The 23,462-nt window shown below is 38.6% G+C and overlaps 1 protein-coding gene across 1 annotated transcript in view; it reads left to right on the top strand.

The window, feature by feature from the left end:
• Nucleotides 1-23,462, top strand: part of FBXL7 (F-box and leucine rich repeat protein 7) — a 378,975-nt gene that overhangs the window by 97,506 nt on the left and 258,007 nt on the right. The window contains exon 2 of the mRNA XM_046672447.1: nt 4,763-4,852. Coding sequence (XP_046528403.1) covers nt 4,763-4,852 — 90 coding nt within the window. The remainder of the gene's footprint in view (nt 1-4,762; nt 4,853-23,462) is intronic.

Genomic DNA, 23,462 nt, shown 5'->3' with positions numbered 1-23,462 from the left:
TTTTGTTTGTTTTTATCTCTATTTTATGGATGAAGACATTGAAGTTTAGAGAGTTTGAAAGATTTTCTCCTAGGCATGTTGCTTGGAAGTCGTAAATACAGAATTTAAGCTCATATGGGTCTGACACTGTGATGGACAGTATTATGTGTCATCTTGGCCAAGGATGGTACCCAGTTATTTAATCAAACACTGTTTGACGGTGAGAAATGTAGGCAGTCCTGTCCTAGTACAGAGGCTTGGCTTGCAAGAGCATCGTTGATGCTGCAGATTTCTGTTTTTGACTATCAGAAGCCAAATAAATGTCGCTTTGTTCTTTCCCTCTGAGTTCCTCCTGTAACATTTTTTCTGTAAACAGCCCCCCCCCCCCCCCACACACACACATGTACACACTTTTTCCTTGTCCACTTGAACTCTCTGAGAAGATAGTTCTGCTTCCGGGAGCAAGGCAGAAGAAAAGAGCATATTGATAATATCCAAAATATGAACTTCATTATACTAAGATTCAGTATTTCTTAGATGCACTGTCTGAAGTGCTGTATCTGGATTATTTTATTTACTCCTCAGAAGAACCCTCTGAGGTAGGAACTGATCCCCACACCCTGTTTATAGCTGAAAAAACTAAAGCATAGAAGGGTTTAATAATTTGTCCAACACTAGGAAGTGGCAAATGCAGATATAAACCCCGGCTCCAGATCCTACACTCTACCCACTTCAGTCTACGTGAAAGATATAAACCCCTGACTCCAGAACCTACACTCTACCCACTTCAGTCTACGTGAAAGCTGGTTATAAACTGTGAAGCCATATTTAATACAAGTTTATATTCAGTCGATTCTTAGGATTTGTGGATTCTGTATTTGTGAATTTGCCTGCTCACTAACTAGTAAATATTTGTAACCCCCAAAATCAATAGTTGTGATGCGTTCAAGGTCATTCACGGACATGCACAGAGTGCCGAAAATATGAGTCGCCCAGTATGCGTATTTCCAGCTGGGGCTGAACAAGGTGGTGCCCCGCCTTCTTGTTTCAGCTCTCCTACTGGAAAGAAGTGTTTTTTTGAGGTTCTTTAGTGTCAATGTTTTTTGCATTGTTGTGCTTTTTATTGGTGATTTCGCTTTTTAAAATGACCCCACGGCATAGTGCTAAAGAGCTGTCTGGTGTTCGTAAGTGCAGGAAGGCTGTGATGGGCCTCACGTGTGTTGGATAACTTTGCCTGGGCTTCCGTTACAGTGCTGTTGGCCTTGGGTTCAGTGTTAATGGATCAACAACATATATTAGATATGGTGTCTTTAAACAGAAACACACGTAAAGCAAGATTATATATTGATGGATTGGTCAAGATGTGATCAGAGACTCACAGAAACCTGCTCCCGTGTTCCTCCTCAGTCTTGTTAGTTCAGTGTTTGCGGCGATTCTATGGAACATAACAACCATGAATAACAAGAATGGACTGTATTTCTCTCCCTATTCTCTCACCTTCCTTAATTACTTAATTCATTAAATACTCTGGCATTTAAAAATGTTTTACTTATCAAACCTTCTCAATGGGGATGGTATTGCCCCTAAAGGGACAAAAGTTGGTTCTTGGGAGGTAAAAGCTCTTACTATTTTTGTGTAAAAAGCAAAGATATAGTACGTAACAGATATATAATATATTTGTGGTATTACAGTTTTATTTGGGAGATGATTAGGAAAAAAGCCTCAAAAGTTTCCTTGGGGGAAGGGCAATAATAAAACAAATGATTGGAAAACACAGCTGTGGGGCATCGTGAATATATGATGAAGCATCTAAAGCATTTATTAGAGTACACAACACAGTGTACACACTCAATGTTGGCTATCATTATAAATAGCACTGACAATGTGATTTGTTTCCCCAGTCTCCTTCCCTTTCTTCATAGACCCACATTTCTTAAATTGGGATTTGTAGACCTCTGAGGGGTCTAAAATAGACGTTTTCAGACCTGTCTGAGAATTTTCTCTGAATTTTGTTATTCTGTTTTGTGCTTTCACTTGAATGATAATTTTAAAAATAATAGATAATTGTCTACTGATTTCCCTTTAGAACAGAGTCTTCCCACAAGATTTCATTGTCTACGTTTGTGCCTGTCTTTTAAGGAAAGAATACTACCTCAATGGTTATGGGCTAACAACAATAAAAGAAAAGCAGACTTAAAATGTGTGAATGATACAGTCAGACCAGATAAAGCCAGGTGATATTTCATTGCATAGTAGAAGGAAGGACTCCCAGGTTCTAATGGAGGAAGGTGGTGGGTAGGCTGAGTCCTCGCACGGCCTGGGGTAGCATGGGCATGTCCAAACCAAGAGAACATTGGCTTTAGCAGCCAGTACCATATTTACATTTTGAAAGGCAATTTAATCTCAGCAAAATAACATCATCTGCCATGTTAAATTAATGCTGTTAATTTGAATTTTATGGGTTTTATTGTCCTTGTGTTCAATTTATTGTTTTGTTTGGGTCTTATTGTTGAATCAGAGCTAAATCATGTGGAGTTTATTTCTCGTTTTCCATTTGTGCATTACTGAGTAACAATCTAATAAAAATAATTGAAGTCCATATAGTGGTGGTGCACAATAATGCTTTTTGCCATATTAAGGGGAGTGTGTGCATTCCTCAGCTTTGAGGAGTAATGTAATGGACTCATAGACTACTTGAGCTACTAGAAATCACTTAGTCTAACCATCTCACCTACCAGATGTGGACACTGAGCCTTCCAGAGGAGAAGTGAAATGTCCAAGGTCAAAAACAAGGGAGTAGCAGACTGATGTCAGACCAGGTTGACATATTTCTATCTAGGTATCTGGTCTGCATGTCAGCCCCCCTCCGAAGGTGAACCATGGCAGGTAAACGGCGACCACTGCCAGGCCATGAAGGCAGACTAGACATAAACTAATGGAGAGTTACTGCACTTGTCTCAGGGAGGAGGATGTGAAATGGGCAGGGATGCTGGAAATAACAGACATGTTTCAGAGCCATATGTCAAAATGAGTAATGGGCAGTGATGAGAAGAAGCAATAGCCTCTTGACTTTCCTGCTCAGGTGATGTCACCCATGAACTTGGATTCTTCCATTACTCTCAATATTAGCAAACAAATCCCTGAAGCTCTTTAAATTGAAGCCATTTGTACTTTTCTACTCTGTGTTTAGGCGTAAGCTCATGCCACCTAACTGGGGCGTGTTCCACTGTGCAGGGAAAACTCCTGGGAAAGTGTCTCTCAGCTGCATTTAAGTTTTGATCATAACTTGTGGAGTGAAAAAGAGTTCATTTGTGATATAACTGTTTGGTCATTATATTAGTTTTCTATTGACGCGTAACAAATTACTGCAAACATATTAGCAGCTTAACACAAGATACATTTATCATCTCACAGTTTCCATGGATTATTTTTAGGATCTCACAGAGGTGTATTCAAGACATTGGCTGGGTCTCTCGCCTGAGGCTCAGGTCCTCGTCCATGCTTATGCCAGTGTTAGCAGAATTCATTTCCTGGTGGTGATAGAACTTACAGTGGCTTGGTTCTTCAAGGCCAAGGGGAAGAGTCTCTCTCCTCTAGATTCTTGTAAAGGGCTTACCTACTTAGGTCATGCCCACCCATGATAATCTCCCTTTTGATTAAAGTCAACTCAGGGAATTTAATTACATCTGCAAAATCCCCTCACCATTGCCATACTCTATTGCTTAGAGGCACGTTACAGGTTCTGCCCACACTCAAGGGGAGCAGAATACCATGGGCATGGACACTGGCTTAGCCTGTTTAGGCTGCTACAACAAAATACCACGGATTAAGTGGCTTATAAAACAGAAATTTAATTCTCACAGTTCTGGAGGCTGGAAAGTCCGAGATCAAGGAGTCTGGTAAGACCCTGTTTCCTGCTTCATAGATGGCTGTTTTTTCCCTGTGTCCTCAGATGGTGGAAAGATCAAGGGAGCTCCATGGTGGGGTCTCTTCTATAACGGCATTAATCCCATTCATGAGGGCTCCACCCTCATGACCTAATCACCTCCCAAAGTGTAATCACCTCCTATTAAACCGTCACATTGAGGAACAGGCGTAATGATGTGAATTTGGAGGGACACAAACATTCAGTCTGTAGAGGGACCGTGGGAGTGATCTTAGAATTCTACCCATCACAGTCATTGATGCACCCCTCCCAGTTGTGACAACTAAAAATGATACAGACGTTGCGAAATATCCCCTTGAGGGGAAAAGCACCTCCAGTTGAGAACTACTGCATTAGAAAAGTGAACTGGTTTTTTGTTTGTTTTTGTTTGTTTGTTCGTTTGTTTTTTAAGATGGTACAGCTGTTTGGAGCCAGCAGGCTCTTGCTCCTTGGATAATGCCTCATTCTTAGGTTTGCTTTTGTCCTTTACTGGGAAATGTATAGTTTATAGTTGCAAATAAAAAATTAATACTGTGGATGTATTTCCCATATGTACTTTCTTATTCGCATGTTCACCAAAATCAGATTACGTCATCATATGTGTCTATGTTTTATAATCTTGTCTGAGTTGCTAGTCAAGCCGTATTATAATAGGGCCTTAGTTCTACTCCAACATGGGTCCAATAGTTCCCAAAAGATATTTAATGCATAAGGTAAGAATCCTAATATACTCCATTCTTGGTGTTATGGTTTGTTTCTTGGAAACAAGTGATAGGGCTTGAGATGGGGCAGAGTGGAAGGCATGGTCTGGTTCTGAAATCACAGAACTCAAAAGCTGCTCACTCCTGTTTTCTCTAGGCAAAGGCAGCTCAAGCATCTCATCCGACGTGAGTTCAAGTACAGATCACACACCAACCCAAGCCCAGAAAAATGTGGCTACCAGTGAAGGTAGGCATCTGGTCTTCATTATCTCTCGCCCTCTTTACAGTGCTGACTATTTTTGGAAGACAAAATGTGTGAGTCTCAGTTGTGTTCTACTAGTGGGAGCATATGAAATTCTTGAAAGTGAGGAGGCAAAGGGTTTCCCAAGTTTCTTTTTTGTTGCACTGCTGTCACTGTCCACTAAAGTTGTTTCTATGGGAATTAAGTGTCTCAATTCTAAGGCAAATGCTGTTATTTTGTGAAAATGTAATACGCTGACTTTTGGGAAACCTTTGTGATATTATATATCTTGTTTTTCCAGTACGAAAAACATTGTGATTGTAAAATCCTTGTGCCTATCAAGATAAAGATTGGTTGCAGTGATACTCTTGATAAAGAATTTCACTGTATGTGGTAATGCGTGTTGGAATTCAACTGCTTCCCAATAGTCAAGGAGCTTTTGAGTTATTACTCGCTTAAATGTGGATATACTTGTTTCTGTAGTGGTTATTTAGTAGAAATTGACTCAATTATGGAATCAGCTCCTTTTATTTTAATGTTATACGTAATTAAATGACTTCCTTTCTTTCTAACTAATTGTTGAATGAAGGAACTAATTGTTCCTTTTAATGTTATACATAATTAAATGACTTCCTTTCTTTCTAAACTAATTGTTCAACTCTTCTTCTGGAAGAAGAATTCTTTCTAAACTAATTGTTGAATGAAGATCCAGTGTAAGACATCAATGCCATTTATAATGAAAAACTCTTTGTGAGATGTCAGCTGCTTTCCATGACATTGTATAGAGCCTACCTTTCTAAAGGGTACAGGCTGTTGCAGAAGCACATTTCTAGTCTTTGTTTCAGAGGTCTAATTTCTGCTGCTTATAACATTGGGAAGCATATTCATGGCATGATGTTGGTCATCTCAACTGTTTGATTGCTCTTGATCCACATTATAGTTTATGCATTGATGATGGTTTACCTTTGCTGTGTCTATCTTCTCTTTCCATATTCTTTGACTTCATATGTTTCAAATAGCACAGAATTATCTTCTCTGGGATAGTTATCCCCAGACTGATGATAAATTACTTTTACAACTGGATTATATTCCCCTGTGTTTAATGCCTTAGCGTTGTCTTACCAACATTGTGAGCCAAACAGATTAGGGTTTTCTCTTCAGTGTGGCAAAGCACCAGGTAGCAATCCAATCTTAATTTTCTGCCTTTTAATTCAAATATGAACATTAGCTCAATCTTAGAATTCAGTTACCGTAATGTGCAGGTCAGGTAAATTGACTCTAGACATTTGCTTTTGAGGCTTCCATTCTTAGGAGCCAGAGTGAAAATCACTTCAATTTAATTTATTTTTGACCCTCTCTAATCAGCAATCTATGTTTTGTAAGATTATCACTTTTTTCCACCATTATTTTATAGTCACTTTTGTCACAGTTATTTGCCTAATTTGAGTAGGTGTGAAAATAAAATGTTTAAAGTGTGTTAAATAATCCTTCTGTGTTTCCCTATCTGGATTTAAGTTCTCTAATTATTTTTTCTCCTTTTTAAAAATAGAAAATACAAAACTCTATGAGCTGTGTTGCACACGTTGTGGGAGGGGACTGTGAGACTTTATGCATTTAAAAGGTCTGCTTTTTCTGCTTCCAAAAGAAAGAAAATCTATAGGGATTTAAAATTTTCATTTTATTTCATCTTTTCCCTAGGAAGATTCTTTTGATGCAGACCCAGCCAATGTTTTATACATTTTTTGTCACAATGCATTTTCTATCATTTTGAGGGTAAAAATCAAGAGAGAAAAATGGGAAAATGTAATGTTCATATGAAACAGTATTTTTTAGCAACTGGGCTAAATTAATATGGAATGTTTTTCCAACCCTTAAGTGAAAGAACCCCATCTCTATGACAGATGCTATCCATTTTCTTGTAATCTGAAAAATTAAAAAAGAAAATGTTTTGCTATTTGTATGCATCCATTTTTGCTACTTTTTAATCAATGATAATTAAAATATTAAAAAATAAATTAGATGTGGGTATTGGTTACATTAAAATGTCTTTCAGGGATGTTTGCTGCATAACTGGTCTCATAATATCATCTGCTTTTTCAAGATGGAAGGACAGTAGCTAGTGCTAAGTTTCTCACTGTACAGGTGCCAGGGCTCAGGTCTACCTCTTAGGATGAGCCATTAGGGCGTCACATTCCCCGACCTCCTCAGGGTGGATTTACCTGATGGCGTGCATTTCCTCCTACCAGAAAACACATAGGTAACACTGTACGCAGCATGCTGTGAAACAAACAGAAGGTGGACACCAATGTCTTACACATGCTACAGAGGAACAAATTTAAAAACGCTTTTCTGATGCTCTTCCCACTGTTTTCTAGAACTATGTTTAACCTTTGATATTAAGAAAATCTTGGGTAAGTGGTATAAATGACTTTGTAGAAGCTATTTGATTGTGATTATTTTCTTCATTTCCTTAATCCTCTTATGATTTTTCAACTCTGAATTCAATGATATCATTTTTGAGAAGCACAGGCTGGATCCTCTGTTTAAAGGTCTGAGAGAGATTGATTTTTAAAAGTGATATCTATTGTGAAGGGCAATGTTCAGTTTTCCTGCAGCTTTTGAAAATCACACCTGTAATAGCTGGGTTGGAAGCATTTTGCAGCACTGCTGTACTTTTCCCTGATAGGCTAGATGGGGAAGGTTGTTGTTGGTGGTTTGTGTGTGTTTGTATATGCACATGGTTGTGCATTTGTGTCCAACCTCCACAAGCTGTCTAATGGCACAGGTGTTGTCTCTTGCTAGGAAACATGTAGATAACCACTGTGCGCAATGTAGGCTGGCAAATAGACTGAGGACATGGGAGCTGAGGGAAGAGAAGGGCACCGCATAGCATGCACTTAACCTGGGGCTGGTGGTGGGAATGGGGAACTAATTGTAAACAGACACAAGGGATCTTACTGGGGAAATGACAATGTTCTAAAATTGGATTGTGGTGATAGTTGCACCACTCAGTAAATTTACTAAAAATCATGAATTGTACACATGAAAAAGGATGTTGAGATATCTGCTGGTTTTGTAGGGTCTTCAGACTTGTATCTAAATCATCACAAACTATTCTTTGCAAATGCTGCCTCCCAACTCTGAGGGGGTCATGAACAGTGCCCAGAACGTCTGGTAAGAGGGCAAGACTTGGCCAGTACAAAGTGCAGAGCTACTGGCAGAAAGCTTCTTTGAGGCCCTGGCCTTGAAAGCCATCATAATGAGTCCCTAGACAAGTAGTGTCGATAGCCCGGCGTGTAGTGCCCGGTCAGAATTGAGTCATCATAGTACTCATTCTCCCATGAAGCTCTGAGAGACGTGAGATTATAGACCCACAGGTTCCCCAAACGTTTTTTCTTTTTAGCTTTTCCTGGATAGTCTTTAACTTCAGCTCAGATTTTAAGTATTCTAGTACCCAACACTAATGGTTGAGGCATCACATTTTTTCGCTGTAGCAAGTGTATTTCTTTGCTAACAACCTGTGTCCCTACAGTCTATCTAATGTTCCAACTAATCCACTTTGGGTCATAAGGCTATTCCCCTAGGCAAGGTGGGCACAGATGGGGTTACAGTTTAGTTTTAAATCAAGAAACAGTGTGTTTTTGACCTGATGGTAGTGTTCTGTGTCAAATTCTTATGCACCCCTTTTAAGGAATTGGCAGCCTCCAGTACTTTCTTCCTGATAAATGGTGTAGGCTTTCTTTAAAACACATCCTATTTCTTGTGACAGGTTAAGTTCCTGATTCCCTGACACTGTAGGGGGTTAGGGTTCAAGTGCAGAAAGCTGGAAACTTTCCATTTTTCTCAACAAAATTTGCATTCCAACATCTTAAACCACAGCTTAATTCTTTCCACTTGTGTTACTGTTTTCTCTTCCCCTGTTTTCAGTCTTTCTCATCCATGGGTGTTCTCTCTTATACTGAAAAGAATGGCCTTTGACCTGCAGCTATGAAAGTCACATCCAGCCCGTGGTTGGAATAGGGCATACGGCAGCCAGCCTTGAGCAGAGTCAGTTCTGTTGGGTTAGATCGTGAAGAAACTTCCTAGAAATAGAACATTGAGCATGGGCTTCTTTCACAGAACAGAGGGTATAAGGCTGTGGTTTCAAAGGTGCCATCTCAAGAACTCAGCCTTCTCTTGAGCTGGAGGAAGGTGAAGCAGTTACTTCAAAGGCCAAATGTAATTGATCCAGCTGCTCTTTAAACATATATTCAAGTTCAGACATTGAACTCACTGACAACACAATATATAGATGTGATGGCTGTTTATAAACGTTGGTTATCAAGCCAGACAACCATGGAACATAGGATTTTTAGAGCTACAAAGGGCTTTGGCAATTTTCTGATCTAATACACTCATTTTACAAAGATATACCTGCAGCACAGAGAAATGAAGAGATTTGCTCAAGATTACATACTTAATAAACTATCAAGCAGGAATTCGGCACAATATTGTTTTGGTGAAGGGGAGTCAAATTAGAAAAAAAAAAGATAACCTTTAAAAGAACCATTGTCTTCTGAGCACGAAGCTACTTAATTCTCTTTTGTTCACTGATCTCTAGCTGCCTATTTTGAGCTGGTTGCAGAGCTGAGGCAGGCTGTTTAGAAGAGTTTGAGAAAAATTGTTGAGCCCAAATAGATCCATGGTTCCAATGGGAGGAGAGGATCTGCTTTGAATGGTAATAGGATCTCAGCCTACTTGAGTAGGTCAACTTCATACCTAGAGATGGAAACACTGCTTTTAAGTTAGCTCATGATTTTAAATAGCCTTTCAACAAATCCGCTTAGCTTAATATTATTTTGTGAAATTGCCCATCTAATTAGCTCCCTAAAAGGAGTTCATTTAAAAATGTTTCATTTGAGCCACATGAAATGAGTTGATTTATGAAGAATTTGTGGTGATATTCTTTCCATGGAAGCTAAAGCCACCAGTTTATTTATACAATCATGGGTTCTCATGTTTTCAGTGCCCAAATTAGACCAATTCTAAACAGAGCTATTTTGAAAATGCCCAGTCATCTGGCTTTATTTTTGTTCTCTTTGTCTTCCTTATATCATCTTCCTTCTACTTCTTTAGTGTACTCTTCAAGACAAAATTTACATGAATCAAATCAGGAAGAGAAAGTTGATGCTTTTAACTCAAGGTGGATTCCATTCCCAAAAGCCTTTTTGACTCTCCAACAATTCAATGAGCATTTGGGGGACACTTCTTATTTCAGGCTCTTACTAGTGCTTTCATGAGCATCATTGCATTCAACTCTGTTTCATCATCACAATTCTCTTGAGAAATAGGCATAAATATTTTCATTTGGTGGATGAAAGCAGGGAGACTGGGAAAGAGTCACTGTGGCCCAAAGTCATGTAAAATTAGTGAATGGCAAAGATAGGCTAGGATCCCTGAGTTCTGACCAAGAGTTATTTGTAAAGCTACTTTTGTAATTGTCATGCAAAATTATTGAGAATTTCATGCTAACCATTTTTATAAGTTTATATCAAAGTATATTTTGAAAGGACTTACGAGAAGTACCTTTTCCAATGTCAACTCATAAATGTGTCTAGATTGCCAGTATTGTACATGGAAACACTTTAGTGGTCCGTGTGTAGTCTAGAAATTCTTGATTCTGGAAAGCAAAAGTCAATATTCCAAGCTGCTTTTATACTAAACTGTTGAAGGATTAGTTTGCAGATTGTCATAATCGTGCCCTTAGTATACTGCACCAGACAGACTTAGGGTTTGAAATTGACGTTTAAGTTAATCATGATATTCTTTAATTGGAAATGCACACAAGTGGAAGATCTCAATTTCCAAACATGTGCCTTGGAAGACTGAAATGGTACTTTGAAGCAGTCTATTACAATTGAATGAAACTCAGTTTACGACATGAGAGAAAATAGAGTAAAACTATAAAACATAGGAAGAGGAATAAAAGGTAAAGAACTGGAGAAAGAAAATGACACTGAAGCAATCTCTTTAAAAATAGTTGTAAAATGTCATCTATCCAAATCGAAAGGTTAGATGGGGGACCTTATGGGGAAGGAGAGATACTGAAATCAGAAATGTGGTGTTAGGAGCTTTCACTCTGTGTGTGAAGAAGGCGATGACTGATTACTATAAAGATTTGTTTTTACCTTTAAAAGTTAAATTTTAAACTTAACTATCTCTGAAAATTTCAGGATCATTAGGAAAGCTTTGCAAGGCTTTAGCGTTGAAGCTTAATGTGTTTTGGTAATTAAATTAGCAACTCGCTGCCTCATGACCAAGTTTCCTTTATTGTTTAAGCTCCTGCCTAATTGTTAGTTAGGTGACTTTTGAAAAACTGCACCAATTACGTCTGGCGATTTGAGCATATTATAGATTCAGTGTGCCCAATTTAATAAAGAAATCAAATTTACATCTGAGCATTAGTTTAAGCAGTGGAAAGCTCATCAGCTCAGTATCCACAAAATTGTTATATAAGCCTAGAAATGTACAATGAAATCATACAGACCATCTCAGACTCAAGAACTCAGTTTAATTTCTTGAGGGAATTATCTTCTAAAATGAATCATCCAGAATGGCAAAAATGTCATTTAATAGTCTCAGAAGGGAATTAGGTTTCTGTGTGTGTGTGTGTGCTTAAGAACATCTTAAAGTAATATTTAGTTGAGACATCCACAGCCTCCCAGTGCCTTTATGTAGAGTTAGGGGAGAGAAAAAATTACATCTTAAATATTCTAACGCCATGTGCAAAATTATTCTATGTTTGTTTCTTTCAGCTACATTTTATCATTTGCAAAAAAGCGCTCAATAAATAATCAATATATTTCAGCCATAGACATTCTGGTTCATCTAAGTACAACTTGGTGTATTTTTAATGAAGGCTGGGATCATTCCTAAGATATCTTATCAGTAGTTTACATTAAATTAGTAATTTAATTCAATGGGAATTTATTAAAGGATGTAATCTAGATTCAAATACATTTGTTTAGGTACTTATGGAGGCTTCAAAATATATCTCAGTCACAAACTGGTAGCACAAAGAATGATCCCTACTTTCAGATGTGTTTTCTTCTCCCTGAAGAATTTTCAAAAGTAATTTTGGATTGAATTTAGTGGATTCAGGTGGAGCATCCACCTGCAGTTCCCGTGTCCCCATCATTCCCTGTTGTCTTAAACAAATATCCTTTGCAATATTGCTGTTAGCTGTTTAGTTCCCTAGGAAAGTTGATTGTATAGCAAGATCCACTGCTTCCAGAAGCTTAGCATTTACTTGGGGAAATAAATACTTATGAAACAGTAAACAGTAATTCGGGCTGGCATGGGATTGTGTCCCAAGAAGTGATCTGAAGAAGTGCTGTAGTTGGAGAGGAAGGGAGATAAGCATGATTTGGAGGAGTTGGGAAAGACATCATGGCAGCCTGGGACTAGGGTCTTTGCTGTGTGAGCGGAAGGTGGAAGAATGGAGAGGAAGATGTAGCATGATGTGTAAGGCTGTGAGGAGTTTGAACAAATCCATCTGGGTTCACATGGGGATAAGTGGAGGCATCTAAAAGGACCCCTCCCTGGCAACATTGAATAGGTTCACAAAGTGCTTTGAACATCCAGTCTATCACTAAAACTTTTAGTCATGGAGTGATTGCACATTCTTTGTACTACTTTTTTGATGGATCCCACATAATTGGAGACGTCAGTGACACATAGGCTATTATTCTATGACACTCTGCACTCACCACCTTTCTTTGGGTTATTTGGAAGGTTTTACCATAAAGGGCCAACTTCTGAGCTCGTCTAAGACAAAGAAAGAATATGGAGCAGGTTGGGGACCAACATTTTAGTACAAATAACCTGATATTGGAAATATTTGCCCTTTACAGTCATGGACACAGTCTGACCTTAAAAACCAGGTTAACATGTCTGTTTACTTCCTCTTTGACTAGGAAATAACTTCCTGAGGATAAACTAACTTCCTCAGGAAGTCCCCGACTTCCAAGGCTGTTAGGCTGATTAACAAATAATGAGAGAAAAGCACCTTAGTTGTAAAGGGTGTTCCTTTACATCTTATATACTTGAAAAATGTAGAAAATCTACATTGTGGAGGGGGTATATAAAAGTATCTTAGAAATTATTTATAATCATTAAAAGATGATTGAAGAATTGTTATAAGGGGTGCAGTCTATGGAAGCAGGTAGTAACACAGTTAATAATTATAAATGTAACTCAGAAGCTTTCTGCTGTTTATAACTGCTACCGCCTTCCAAGGTGGGATGGGTTACCTGGTATGCTAAAGAACCTTTGTTGTTCTAAATAACTGCATGTGTTTGAGTATGTGAGTTTTTTTTGTGTGTGTTGTAGAAAACCAGATTTATCTACACAGTAGAGAGATTCTGAGCTGCAAAGCAAGGAGAGAGATAGGGCGTATCCAGGAGAATGAAGGAGGAGATAGATGGGAAGAAGGGATGGTGAAGCTGTGAGTGCTCCAACAGCTTGGGGGATAGTGGTTCCCAAGGTGACGACTTCCTGTGTCCCTGAAAATCTTTAGTTAATCTCTAACTAAACTCACAAAATGCTTGATGGGAGTGGATTTCCTGTGGAAATCAGTGAAGGGCTAAATTTTGAGACTAACTTGCTTTTTTTGTAGTCGCCTTACTCACACAGAGACAGCTAAAGCCAACTAAATCCAACTTTGGGAGAATCCATCAATTAACACTCTTTTACTATTACAGTTAGCACAAATTTAAGCATTCTATTATGCTTACCTTCTGTTGTGTATAACAGTATTTTATATAACTTACGTAACACAATTTATATTAACATTTCTCTTTTGAGTCTAATTACAAACACACATTGTTCCAATTATTTATAATTATTATTCTCTTTTCGATGCTTGGCTTTTTACAACTTCTGTGGAAAACCTTTAAGCATCCCCTTTGTCCTGCTGTAAAATCACTCTTGCTTTCTGGCCACAAGAGAATGTTCCAGATTCACTCCTTTTATTTTTTCTGCCCAAGACACAGAATCAGTTGAACCCCAAAAGGCTGTGTCCTTTTAATGGAGAAATATAAAGACAGAAATCTGGGTACCAAGCAAAGGTTTCCTGCTGCTGTGGGCTTACTTTTAGTAAAGTTAGAAGTGGAGAAAATGTATTTTTTAAGGTACCAATACACACTGATTTTATCAACTTGTGTTATAAATTCTTGCACTCTACATATATTCTTGTAGTATGAAGTTTCATTTGATGTTAGGACTTTGTACTACTCAGCAAACAAACATATAACTTTTGTTGGGCTTTCCCATCAGATCTCCAGATGTGCCCAGACATGCATGATCTGTAGCAGTGACAAGAAATAGGCTTCAGCTGAATCAAGATATTGACTGCATAAGAGATTTGTGTATGCTTTCAGTTGATACCTCCACTGTGTCATTCCTGCACTTGCTTGAACTTCTTTGAGGAAGGAACTGTGTTTTATCTAACTCTGTATACCCAGTGGCTACCACAGTATTTGACATACAATAAACGTTTAGTAAATGTTTACTGAATGAATGAATGGGTTCTTATTCAAGATTTTAAAAAGGAACCTTGATTAACTTTTCCAAGTATAGTCATAAAGACTATGACCTCAAAAGTTATGCAAAACCAAAGTAATATATGAGAAGTATAGTTAGTTTTTATCAAAAAGAGCAATGCTGTTGCTTAGGGAGACTTGAAGCACAGCAGAGGAATATGTGTCACCCGTCAACTTTTAGTTACATTTTGTATTAGGAAACACACAGCTTCTTTAAGCAGGATAGACATGTTGGAAGAAAGATGGAAGAGAATGCATTTCTGCTTTCTGTGTTTTCGTTTGTTTTAACATGTTTAACCAAAAGAAGATTTGTTAAGTTGTCTATGAAAGCTAGCTCTATAAATAACTAGTTTCTCTCAGAGAATTTTTCAGCATTTTGGATCACCAAATGATAGAAACTTAGAAATCTTGAATTCTAGGGCTTTTCAGCCTCTCCACCTCAATTATAAGGGCAGAGGAAAAATGTTCTTTCCTCCTGACCAATTTAATTTTATTAAATCCTTTTTAAATCTCTTTTAACCTCAATCCATTGAATTGTTTCAGTTCTTCATTTACTGGTATCTGAAAGTACCAAGTTAGAGACTGTGGTTCTTTAACTGATGAAATTGAAGAAGTAAGTTTCCTTTTGTTGGCACAAAATATGGCTGAATTGGCCAGTTAATAAACACTTTCTGAGTTTTTGGGGTTCATTGACTTATTATAAAGAAAATGTTAGAAAAAACATTTCTAAAGGAGAAAATAATATTGTTTTTTTTCCTTTAAAAAACATTATCCTAGAGCCAAGCTCGACCTCAGGGATTATGTTTTGCAAGTTATATTCTATTTCCTAGAAATTTAGAAGCTGGAAAGTTCCTATGTTTTGTTTAGCTGGATTGGATCTGGTCAGGACAGAGATTGGGAAATGAATTCATCCAATCTCAGAGATTTATAAAGAGCTCAATTCTGCTTAATGGATGCATTTGGAAAATGAAGTAGGAAGTTGAACTCTTCATTTAATCTGAATGAGAGGGGAAAAAAGCTGTGAATGAAAATTTTGTAATTATTTTTTTACTCCCCATTTCTGTGTGACTCAAGTTAGCCTTATTTTTTTCTCTATAAACCAGGAATAATTATGTTATCTACTTCATGTGTTGATTGTGAGGATTAAATTTAAAAATTATATACAATATGAGTCCCTGTGCATATTAGCTGGTTTAGTTTAATCAGCTTAATTGCAGCCATTTTATGTAAGTTCCATATTTTACCTTGTTCTAGAGTAGGAAAACTTTGTATGGAAAAGTCTCCCCTAAATGAATTCAACCTAATTCCCATGGAAATCCCAATAAGATTTTTATTTTGAAACTTGACCAAATTCTACTTTCTTTACCTGGAAGAATAAATCCAACATCTATAAGTACCTACCATATGTGGATGTTGAATTCACTTAATTACATATGTATGACATTATGTATGTTGAATTACTCATCTGTGTTGAACTCATTTGTTGAATGAACGCATGTACATTTGAGGATGTCCAGGAAAATTTTGGAAATGAATAATGAGAGTTACATTCCCTTAGTGTTATGAAAATATACATTTAGAAATATTCAAGAAGTTTGGTATGGTAGAGCTTGGTGTGATGGAACAGAGAGCTCAAGGTAGACTTAGTTATATGGGAATTTAGGATATGGTAAAGATGGCATTATAAATGCATAGGTGAGATAAGCCTGGTCAACACATCCTAATGGGAATATCAGTTTCTTATTTTCCAGAAAAGGAACAGTGGGCAACCTAATGTGCTCCTGATGCCAAAACAAATTCTTGACAGATGAAAGATTTAAATGTTCAAATTAAATATAGATGAATTATTTTATGCTCTTGAGGTAGAAGAACCTTTCAAAGCATAAAATAGAAGTTGCCTTAAAGCTAAAGTAGACCACCAGCACATACCAGCCCTAGGGGGTAGAGAAAGATCTTTCTGTTGTCAAATGTGTTTGTCTTTCCATTAAGCAAAGTTCAACACAGGTTTCTTTTTTATTGCTGAATTTCTCAGAGCTTTTGATGTGTAAGTGTATGTTGTTAATCTTTAAGTGGGGACAAAGTATATTTCATGTCTCAAACTTCTCTTATTATGTCTCACAACCAGGAAATGCTAATAGATATGAATCGAGAGCCTTAAAAAATGTGCACATAATTTGACCTAGGAATTTTACACTAGAAAATCACCTTAAAAGCCTGAATTTTATTTGTAGAATATGCTTCTTAATTTTTATAACATAAAAATGGTAAAACATTTTATTGAGACATCTGTATGTCAAAGTCCTGTTTATCTATTAAAAACATGTTAGTGAATGATGTTTAATGATGTGGGAAAATACTTATTAAATATGCAGATTATGAAGCAGCATTTCCTGTGTGATCCCACTTGTGCATAGGGTTATATTTGAAGAAGATACAGACTGAGGGAACAAATTTCAAGATGTTATCAATGGTTGTCACTGAGTGATGGAGTTACAGATTATTTTTATTTTTTGTGCTTTCCAATATTATCCACATTCCTTACTGAAGAGGTAATTTATAGAACATTCAAGTTGATTCTTTGTCGAGGGCTGAAAATCTCTCTTTGACCAGTTATTTTTGGAATTTCATTGAATGTGAGATCACCAAAAATTCAATTATTTGATTTTTTTTCACTCAGAAGTTTGGTTGGGGCTAACTGTGACTCTTCTGCTCCATGTGGCATGGACTGAGATTACTGGTGGTATTCAGCTGGTGGACAGGCTGGTCCTGAAGGTGAACGATGTGTGCCTAGACCTTGCCTGGGATGGCCAGTCTGTCTATCAGAGAACCTACAGGTGGCCTCTCTAGCAGGATGGTTTCAGGGTAACTGGACTCCTTATATGGTCGCTCAGTGCTCCAGAAAGAGTATTTTGAGAGATAGGAAGTGGAAGCTGCCAGTTTCGTAAGGCTGAGTTCAGAAATTGCCACAGCATCAGTTCTGCCATATTCTATTAGTCACAGCAGTCAGGAAGCCACTTACATTTGAGGGTAGGGGGCATTGACTCCATGGGATGAATGTTGATGTATTGGCAGCTGTTTTTAATATATAGGGTGCACGAGTGGTACGGGATTCCATGAAAAGGAGTCAACACATGGGAAAGCCCTGGAACTGGAGAGAGCTTAGGGCTTTTCTGAGCAGTGGCCTCTGTGTATTTGCAATACAGTCAGAGAAAAGAGAAGAGATGACGCTGGACAAATAGGCAGGGCCAGTTCTTGTAGGACCTTCTAGGCCACATGCATGTTATAGGTTTAATCCAAGAGCAAGGAGGAGTCCCTGAGGTCTTTGAGCAGTGACAGACCTGCTCTGGCTGCTATGTGACTCTGGGAGTGGGCAGTGAGGTCAGCCCTTCAGAAGTCAGTTGAGGGCATGGTAAGAAATATGGTACTTGGGACTAGTGTGGTTCTGACCCATTTTAAGCCACATTTTTTTCCAGTAACTTATGATAGAAGAGTAATAATCAAACTGTGGTCAGTGATAGTCTGTGAACTATATCAAGGTAAACACAGAAATTGAGAGTGATAAGGTTAGAATCCTTTATAACAACTTAACATGCCGCAACACCCAAAGGGATGAGCAATGGGTTTGTATTTGTATGTCTGTTTTCTTTTTAACTATTTTTCTCTTGCATTTCTCTTCATTTCTGTTGCATTGTACAAAGTATTCATATGCATTGGAAACTTGAAAAAATACTGGTCCTTTCCGACTCATAGATTGAGAATCACCCTTCCTAGAACACGATCTCTTTCTGTCTCCCTTGGGTGCCCTGGACTCTTCTCATGGTAAACGAATACCGACAACCACGTGTACTGGGTTTCATAGACTGAACTTCAGGTCAAACTCACTCTTATTTGCTCTTTCAATATGTGACTGCTGAGGACCTGGATCTAGCAATTTTTTCAATAGTCCATTAAAATCCATGATATGGCTGCTTTTTCATAAAATCTTGTCAGTTTTTATTTGTCATATCTTTAATATTTGCATTTTAGAATTAAGTGTTGTCTGGTTGCATTAACAATACAAGACTTCTTGCTCACAGTGATAGGAGCCAATTTTTGGTTGGTGAATGTTAGAAAAAATGTTAGACAAACATTCTAAAAAATGTTGGAAAAAATAGGGAATCATTTAAAAATTAATATGTAGACTGTAAATGCTTTCTTTTCACTCAAAACATATTTGCTCATTTTCTAGTCTTTTGAAGTTAGATTAAAAGCATTTCTTTGAATATATGGCTACTAGTTGGAGTTCTACAGTTTTTTTTTCTTGCATAGATCATATAGCAGCATATCCCTTATGATTTTCAGTTTTGATGTCTTTAAAATTGGTAAGATGAAATGTACTTTTATTTTTTGAAAGAAATAGATCTAATAGAAATAATCGGGAGGAATATAATATAAAAATGATATATGACTTACTAAATCAGAAATCCACATATTTGAAATTAGAAATAGTGCATTTTCATTATAAATGGAGAAAGAAGCAGAAATAGTTTGTTTTGCAAGTATTCGATGTATGAATGACACAGCCTTATATCTTGGCAGAGAGAAAAGACATGAGTGATGGGCCACTCAGCTCTTCAAATGCTTTTATTCATATTCTGCTAACAGAGAGCATCTGATAAATTCAGACATTCTTTGCTGATAGTTTTGTCTCTCAGAAGTTGGAAAAAGTAATGATGGGAAAGGCTATAAAATAAAAACATAAAAAATGAAATTCTGATCATATAATCGAGACCATTTCCAATCAGCAGAAATTGGACCCCGTGTGAATGGATCTCTTATGAGCTCAGATTTTAAAGCCCATATGAAAGGGACAAAGGCAGGCACAGAGTCAAGGGGAAAGTAATACCAAATCTTTAGGAGTAGTATCAGTAGGAGGAACATCACAAATGAGCTGAGACAGACAAGAATGAAAAAGCAGAAAACGACATAAAGGCATGTTTGAAGTTATGTAAGAAGGTGAAGTGGGAAACATGTCAAAGAAAGCTTAATAAGACAATGGCAGAAGACAGCATCATCTAACAGGTGACAGAGAGAAAGCAGAGCAGCACAGACACTTGTCTCCAGTTCTTCAATAGCAAGAACCATGTCTTGATAAACACTGAAAGGCATAAAGGATAGCAACAGCTACCCATTCTCTGGTGCTTATGCTGTGCCAGGCACCGTTCCAAGTGCGTTACATATGTTAACTCATTTAACCCCAGAACGAATGAGGCAGGTGCCATGATTATAACCACTTTTGAAGTGAGAGGACTGGGGCAGAGAGCACATGTAATTTGTTCAGGATCATACCGCTACTCAGTACCTTGAACAAAGGCATCTTTTTCTGGATTCCGTTCTTCACTGCAGGGTTCTATGATTTAAAATTGCAGGCCACAGAAAATGATGACATGTTTTTAAAAGAATCGTTAAAGCAAATACAAGTCAACAAAGTTGAGCCAGTTGCAATGCAAGGGACTGAACGAACTGAAGACCAACCGCTGATCAGATTTTGAAAAATGGAGAAAGCGTAAACTCCTGAAACCACAGCCTCTTTGGTCTGTTTCGTTCATCCACCTAACTCAGTTTGCTACCTCCTGGATGTCAGGCATGGTGCAGAGTGTTTACGGTAAGAAGATGCAGTGGATGCCATTTTTGCCCTCTAGAAGTGCAATCTGGGGCAAAGACAAACAAATGAAGGAGAAGTATGATTCAATTATATTACTTAGAAACCACAATGGACCCAGAGGAAGGAGCAGCTGTGCTTGGGGAAGTGCATCTTGCGGAGGCTTCATAGAGGAGCTGATGTTTGACTGGGGCTTTGCATGATGAGAAAGAGTCACCCAGTGGGAAGTGGAAGAAACAGTTGTGTCTGCATGTGAGGAAAAGCTCAGAAGTGTGAAAGTGCCGGGGAATTTGGGAACATTGGTCATCTAGCTCCAGGTTATTCAAGGTGGATCCAGAACCAGCATCATTGCATCCCCGGGAACTTGTTAGAGATGCAGAATTTCGGGCTTTGCCTCAAACAGACCTGCCAGATTTGCGTTTTAACAAGTTCTCTGGGTGACTCCTTAGGCACCTTAAAGTTTGAGAAAGCGCTGTTGTAGAGTGAATGTGTGGTTCCAGTGTTGAGTGCACACAGTAAGTGGTGGTGGTGGTGAGAGAAACAATGTGTCCTCTCAAGTTAGGGTCACTTTAGACTTTATCCCAAGAATAATGATGACTTGTAGCAAAATCCTAGCTCAGCTTAGCAAGGAGTTTGCAGGCCTGATTCTTGCAAGCCATCTGTCTTCGTATCAACCTATTTGTTGTTTCCAGAACAGTGTTTCTCTGCAGTGTTTGTAGAAAGTAATCCAAAATTTGTGATACTAAGAAATAGATTAAGGATAAAAACAATCCTCTGCCATTCTCCTTCTGACTGTTCTGAACCTTAAAATGTAGTCAGAGCTATACAAACCAAAGTTTTAACTTACCTACCTGGTTTAGTTTTCCCTACCAGAATCAGAAAATAAGTCTTCAGTGGGGTTCTCTCAATAAGAGTGTTATTTTGTGTTTTGATCACTGAGAATCTCTCACATCTTGAGAAGCACTTTGATGAATAATTATTGAGGAGGGCTTGTATTTTTTGTTCATCTCTGGCACTGTGATTTATTCTTTAAATTTCTAAATTGCAGGCAATCCATCTGTTTCTTCATGTTCTGAAAGATCTCTGGGACTGAGCTGGGGCTTTAGACTCAGACAGGCGTGGCCTTAAAATTGGGCTCCACGATTTATTGGACCTGTACAAAGCTCAGTCTCTTATTCCAAAAAATGGAGATAAAAATGCTTATCTCTCAAGTGCCCAGTGTGCCTGATCCATAGACTGCCCAGACATTTGGTTAAACGTTATGTTGGGTGTGTCAAGTTATTGCAAGCATCAGAATATAATCTATGTGAAGACTACTAAGTCACTGCCTGGCATATGGAAAATGCCTAATGAACAGTTGTCATTATTCTTAATACTTTATAGATTCACGTCTGTTGAAGTAGACTGGGTTAGTGAATAGCGGCATCCAGAAGCTGGGGGTGGAGGGAACACAGTGAGTGCTGGGTTGGTGAATTTTGATGCTCTCACTGCCGCTGCCTGGCTCCGTCCTTCCTGCTGCACTCTCTCAGCCGGGGGCCATAGAAGCACCTTGCCCCTAATTGAGGCAGGGGTACTTATATTTAGAAAAAGACTGATTTTTTTCCTTGGATTGCATTTTATGACATCATAAGGACCCTATGTGTTTGTCTTAATCTTTGTCTAAAATGGTAAGGTTTGATAGTGTAGTAGTCTGTATTAGTGTCCTAGGGCTGCCATAACAAAGTACCACAAACGGGATGACTTAGAACAACAGAAATTTATTGTCTCACAGTTCTGGAGTCTGGAGGGCAGAAATCAAGGTATTGAGAAGGCCACACTCGCTGTGAAGCCTGTAGGGAGGAATCCTTCCTTGCAGTCCTTGGCATCCCTTGACCTGCAGCAGCAGCAGCATCTCAATCTCTACCTGTCGTCACATTACTTTCCCCTGTGTGTATGTGTCTCTGCTCTTCTACAAGGACGCCAGTCATATTGGATTAGGGGCCCCCTCTACTCCAGTATGACCTCATCTTAACTAATTACATCTTCAATGACCCTATCTCCAAATAAGGTCACCTTCTGAAGTACTGAGGATTAGGACTTCAACATATCTTTTTGGCAGACACAATTGAACCTACAACAGAGTCTTAGGAAGCTGGTCTACTCTCTTCCCTATCCTCAGCCGTAACACTAGGCCAAGTGGAACCTGCCTCATGTCAGATGGAGCTGCAGCATCTCACGTGCTAGAACTGGAACAGTACAGTGAAGATTTCTAAGGTTCCCACAACTGGAGCTTGCTCACACCCCTTGGCCTAAGCTTGGTAATATACCCCCAGAGTTTAAGGTACTTAAGGCAAGCCTCTCACAAAATCTCCACACTCTCCAGGCATTATTTTGCTTCCAGAAATCCATAACTCATTTTTTTAGGTTCCCAGCAAATGCACCAAATATTAGTGTTTTAGGAACTCCTTGAATTGAGCATCTCCCCTCTCTCAAACCTGTCCATGGGGCTGAGAGCTGAGGGTGGGGCGTGCACTTAGTTGCCTGCAAAGTAGAGGACCCAGACAGCGCAGAGTTCTGTATACCTGGTTCTGTCTTCCAGACTCTACACTCAACATCCCTCTTCTCTTCCTTCTCTGAGTATGAGCATGGGAGACTGCAGAGAGAGGCAAGGAGCTTTGGTTGCATGGAAGTTCCTTCACAGGGAAACAGGAGGAATGGGGAGTAGCGTCCCTCCTAACCATCGTCACTGCCGTTTTAGTTGTGATAGTTAATTTTACCCGTCGACTTGATTGGTCCACAGAGTGCCCAGACATTTGGTTAAACATTATGCTGGGCGTGCCTGTTAGGTTGTTTCTGGATGAGATGAACATTTGAATCCGTGGACTCAGTAAACCAGACGGCCCTCTGCAGTGCGGGTGGGCCTCAGCCAATCCCTTAAAGGCCTGAATAGAATAAAAGGCTGAGAAAGAAAGAGTTCTCTCTCTCTGCCTGACTGTCTTTGAGCTGGGGCATTGCTCTTCTTCTGCCCTTGGACTCAGAGTCAGACTTGAACTGGAACTGGAACTTACGCCATCGCCTCTCCTGGTTCTCAGGCCTTTGGAGTCAAGCTAGAAACACACTGCTGGCCTTTCTGGGACCCCAGTTTACCAACTGCAGATCTTGGGACTTCTCAGCCTCTATAACCACATGAGCTAATTCCTTGTAATAAATCTGTTTATATTTATGTGTAATCTCCTTTTGGTCTGTTTCTCTGGAGAACTCTGACTAATACATTAGTAAATGGGACCTCTGGCACCTTTGGGGATCCAAGGAGACCCTAAAAGAGCATGCCTTCTGACACATGGTTTCAACAAGCTTAGCAGTTAAAATAATTGGTATTTTTATAGCTTGGAAGAGATTCTTAGAGACCCTCTTC

This window comes from Equus quagga, chromosome 9 (genome assembly GCF_021613505.1).
Source record: "Equus quagga isolate Etosha38 chromosome 9, UCLA_HA_Equagga_1.0, whole genome shotgun sequence".
Classification (NCBI taxonomy): Eukaryota; Metazoa; Chordata; class Mammalia; order Perissodactyla; family Equidae; genus Equus; species Equus quagga.
This window is presented reverse-complemented; position numbering and strand designations above follow the sequence as displayed.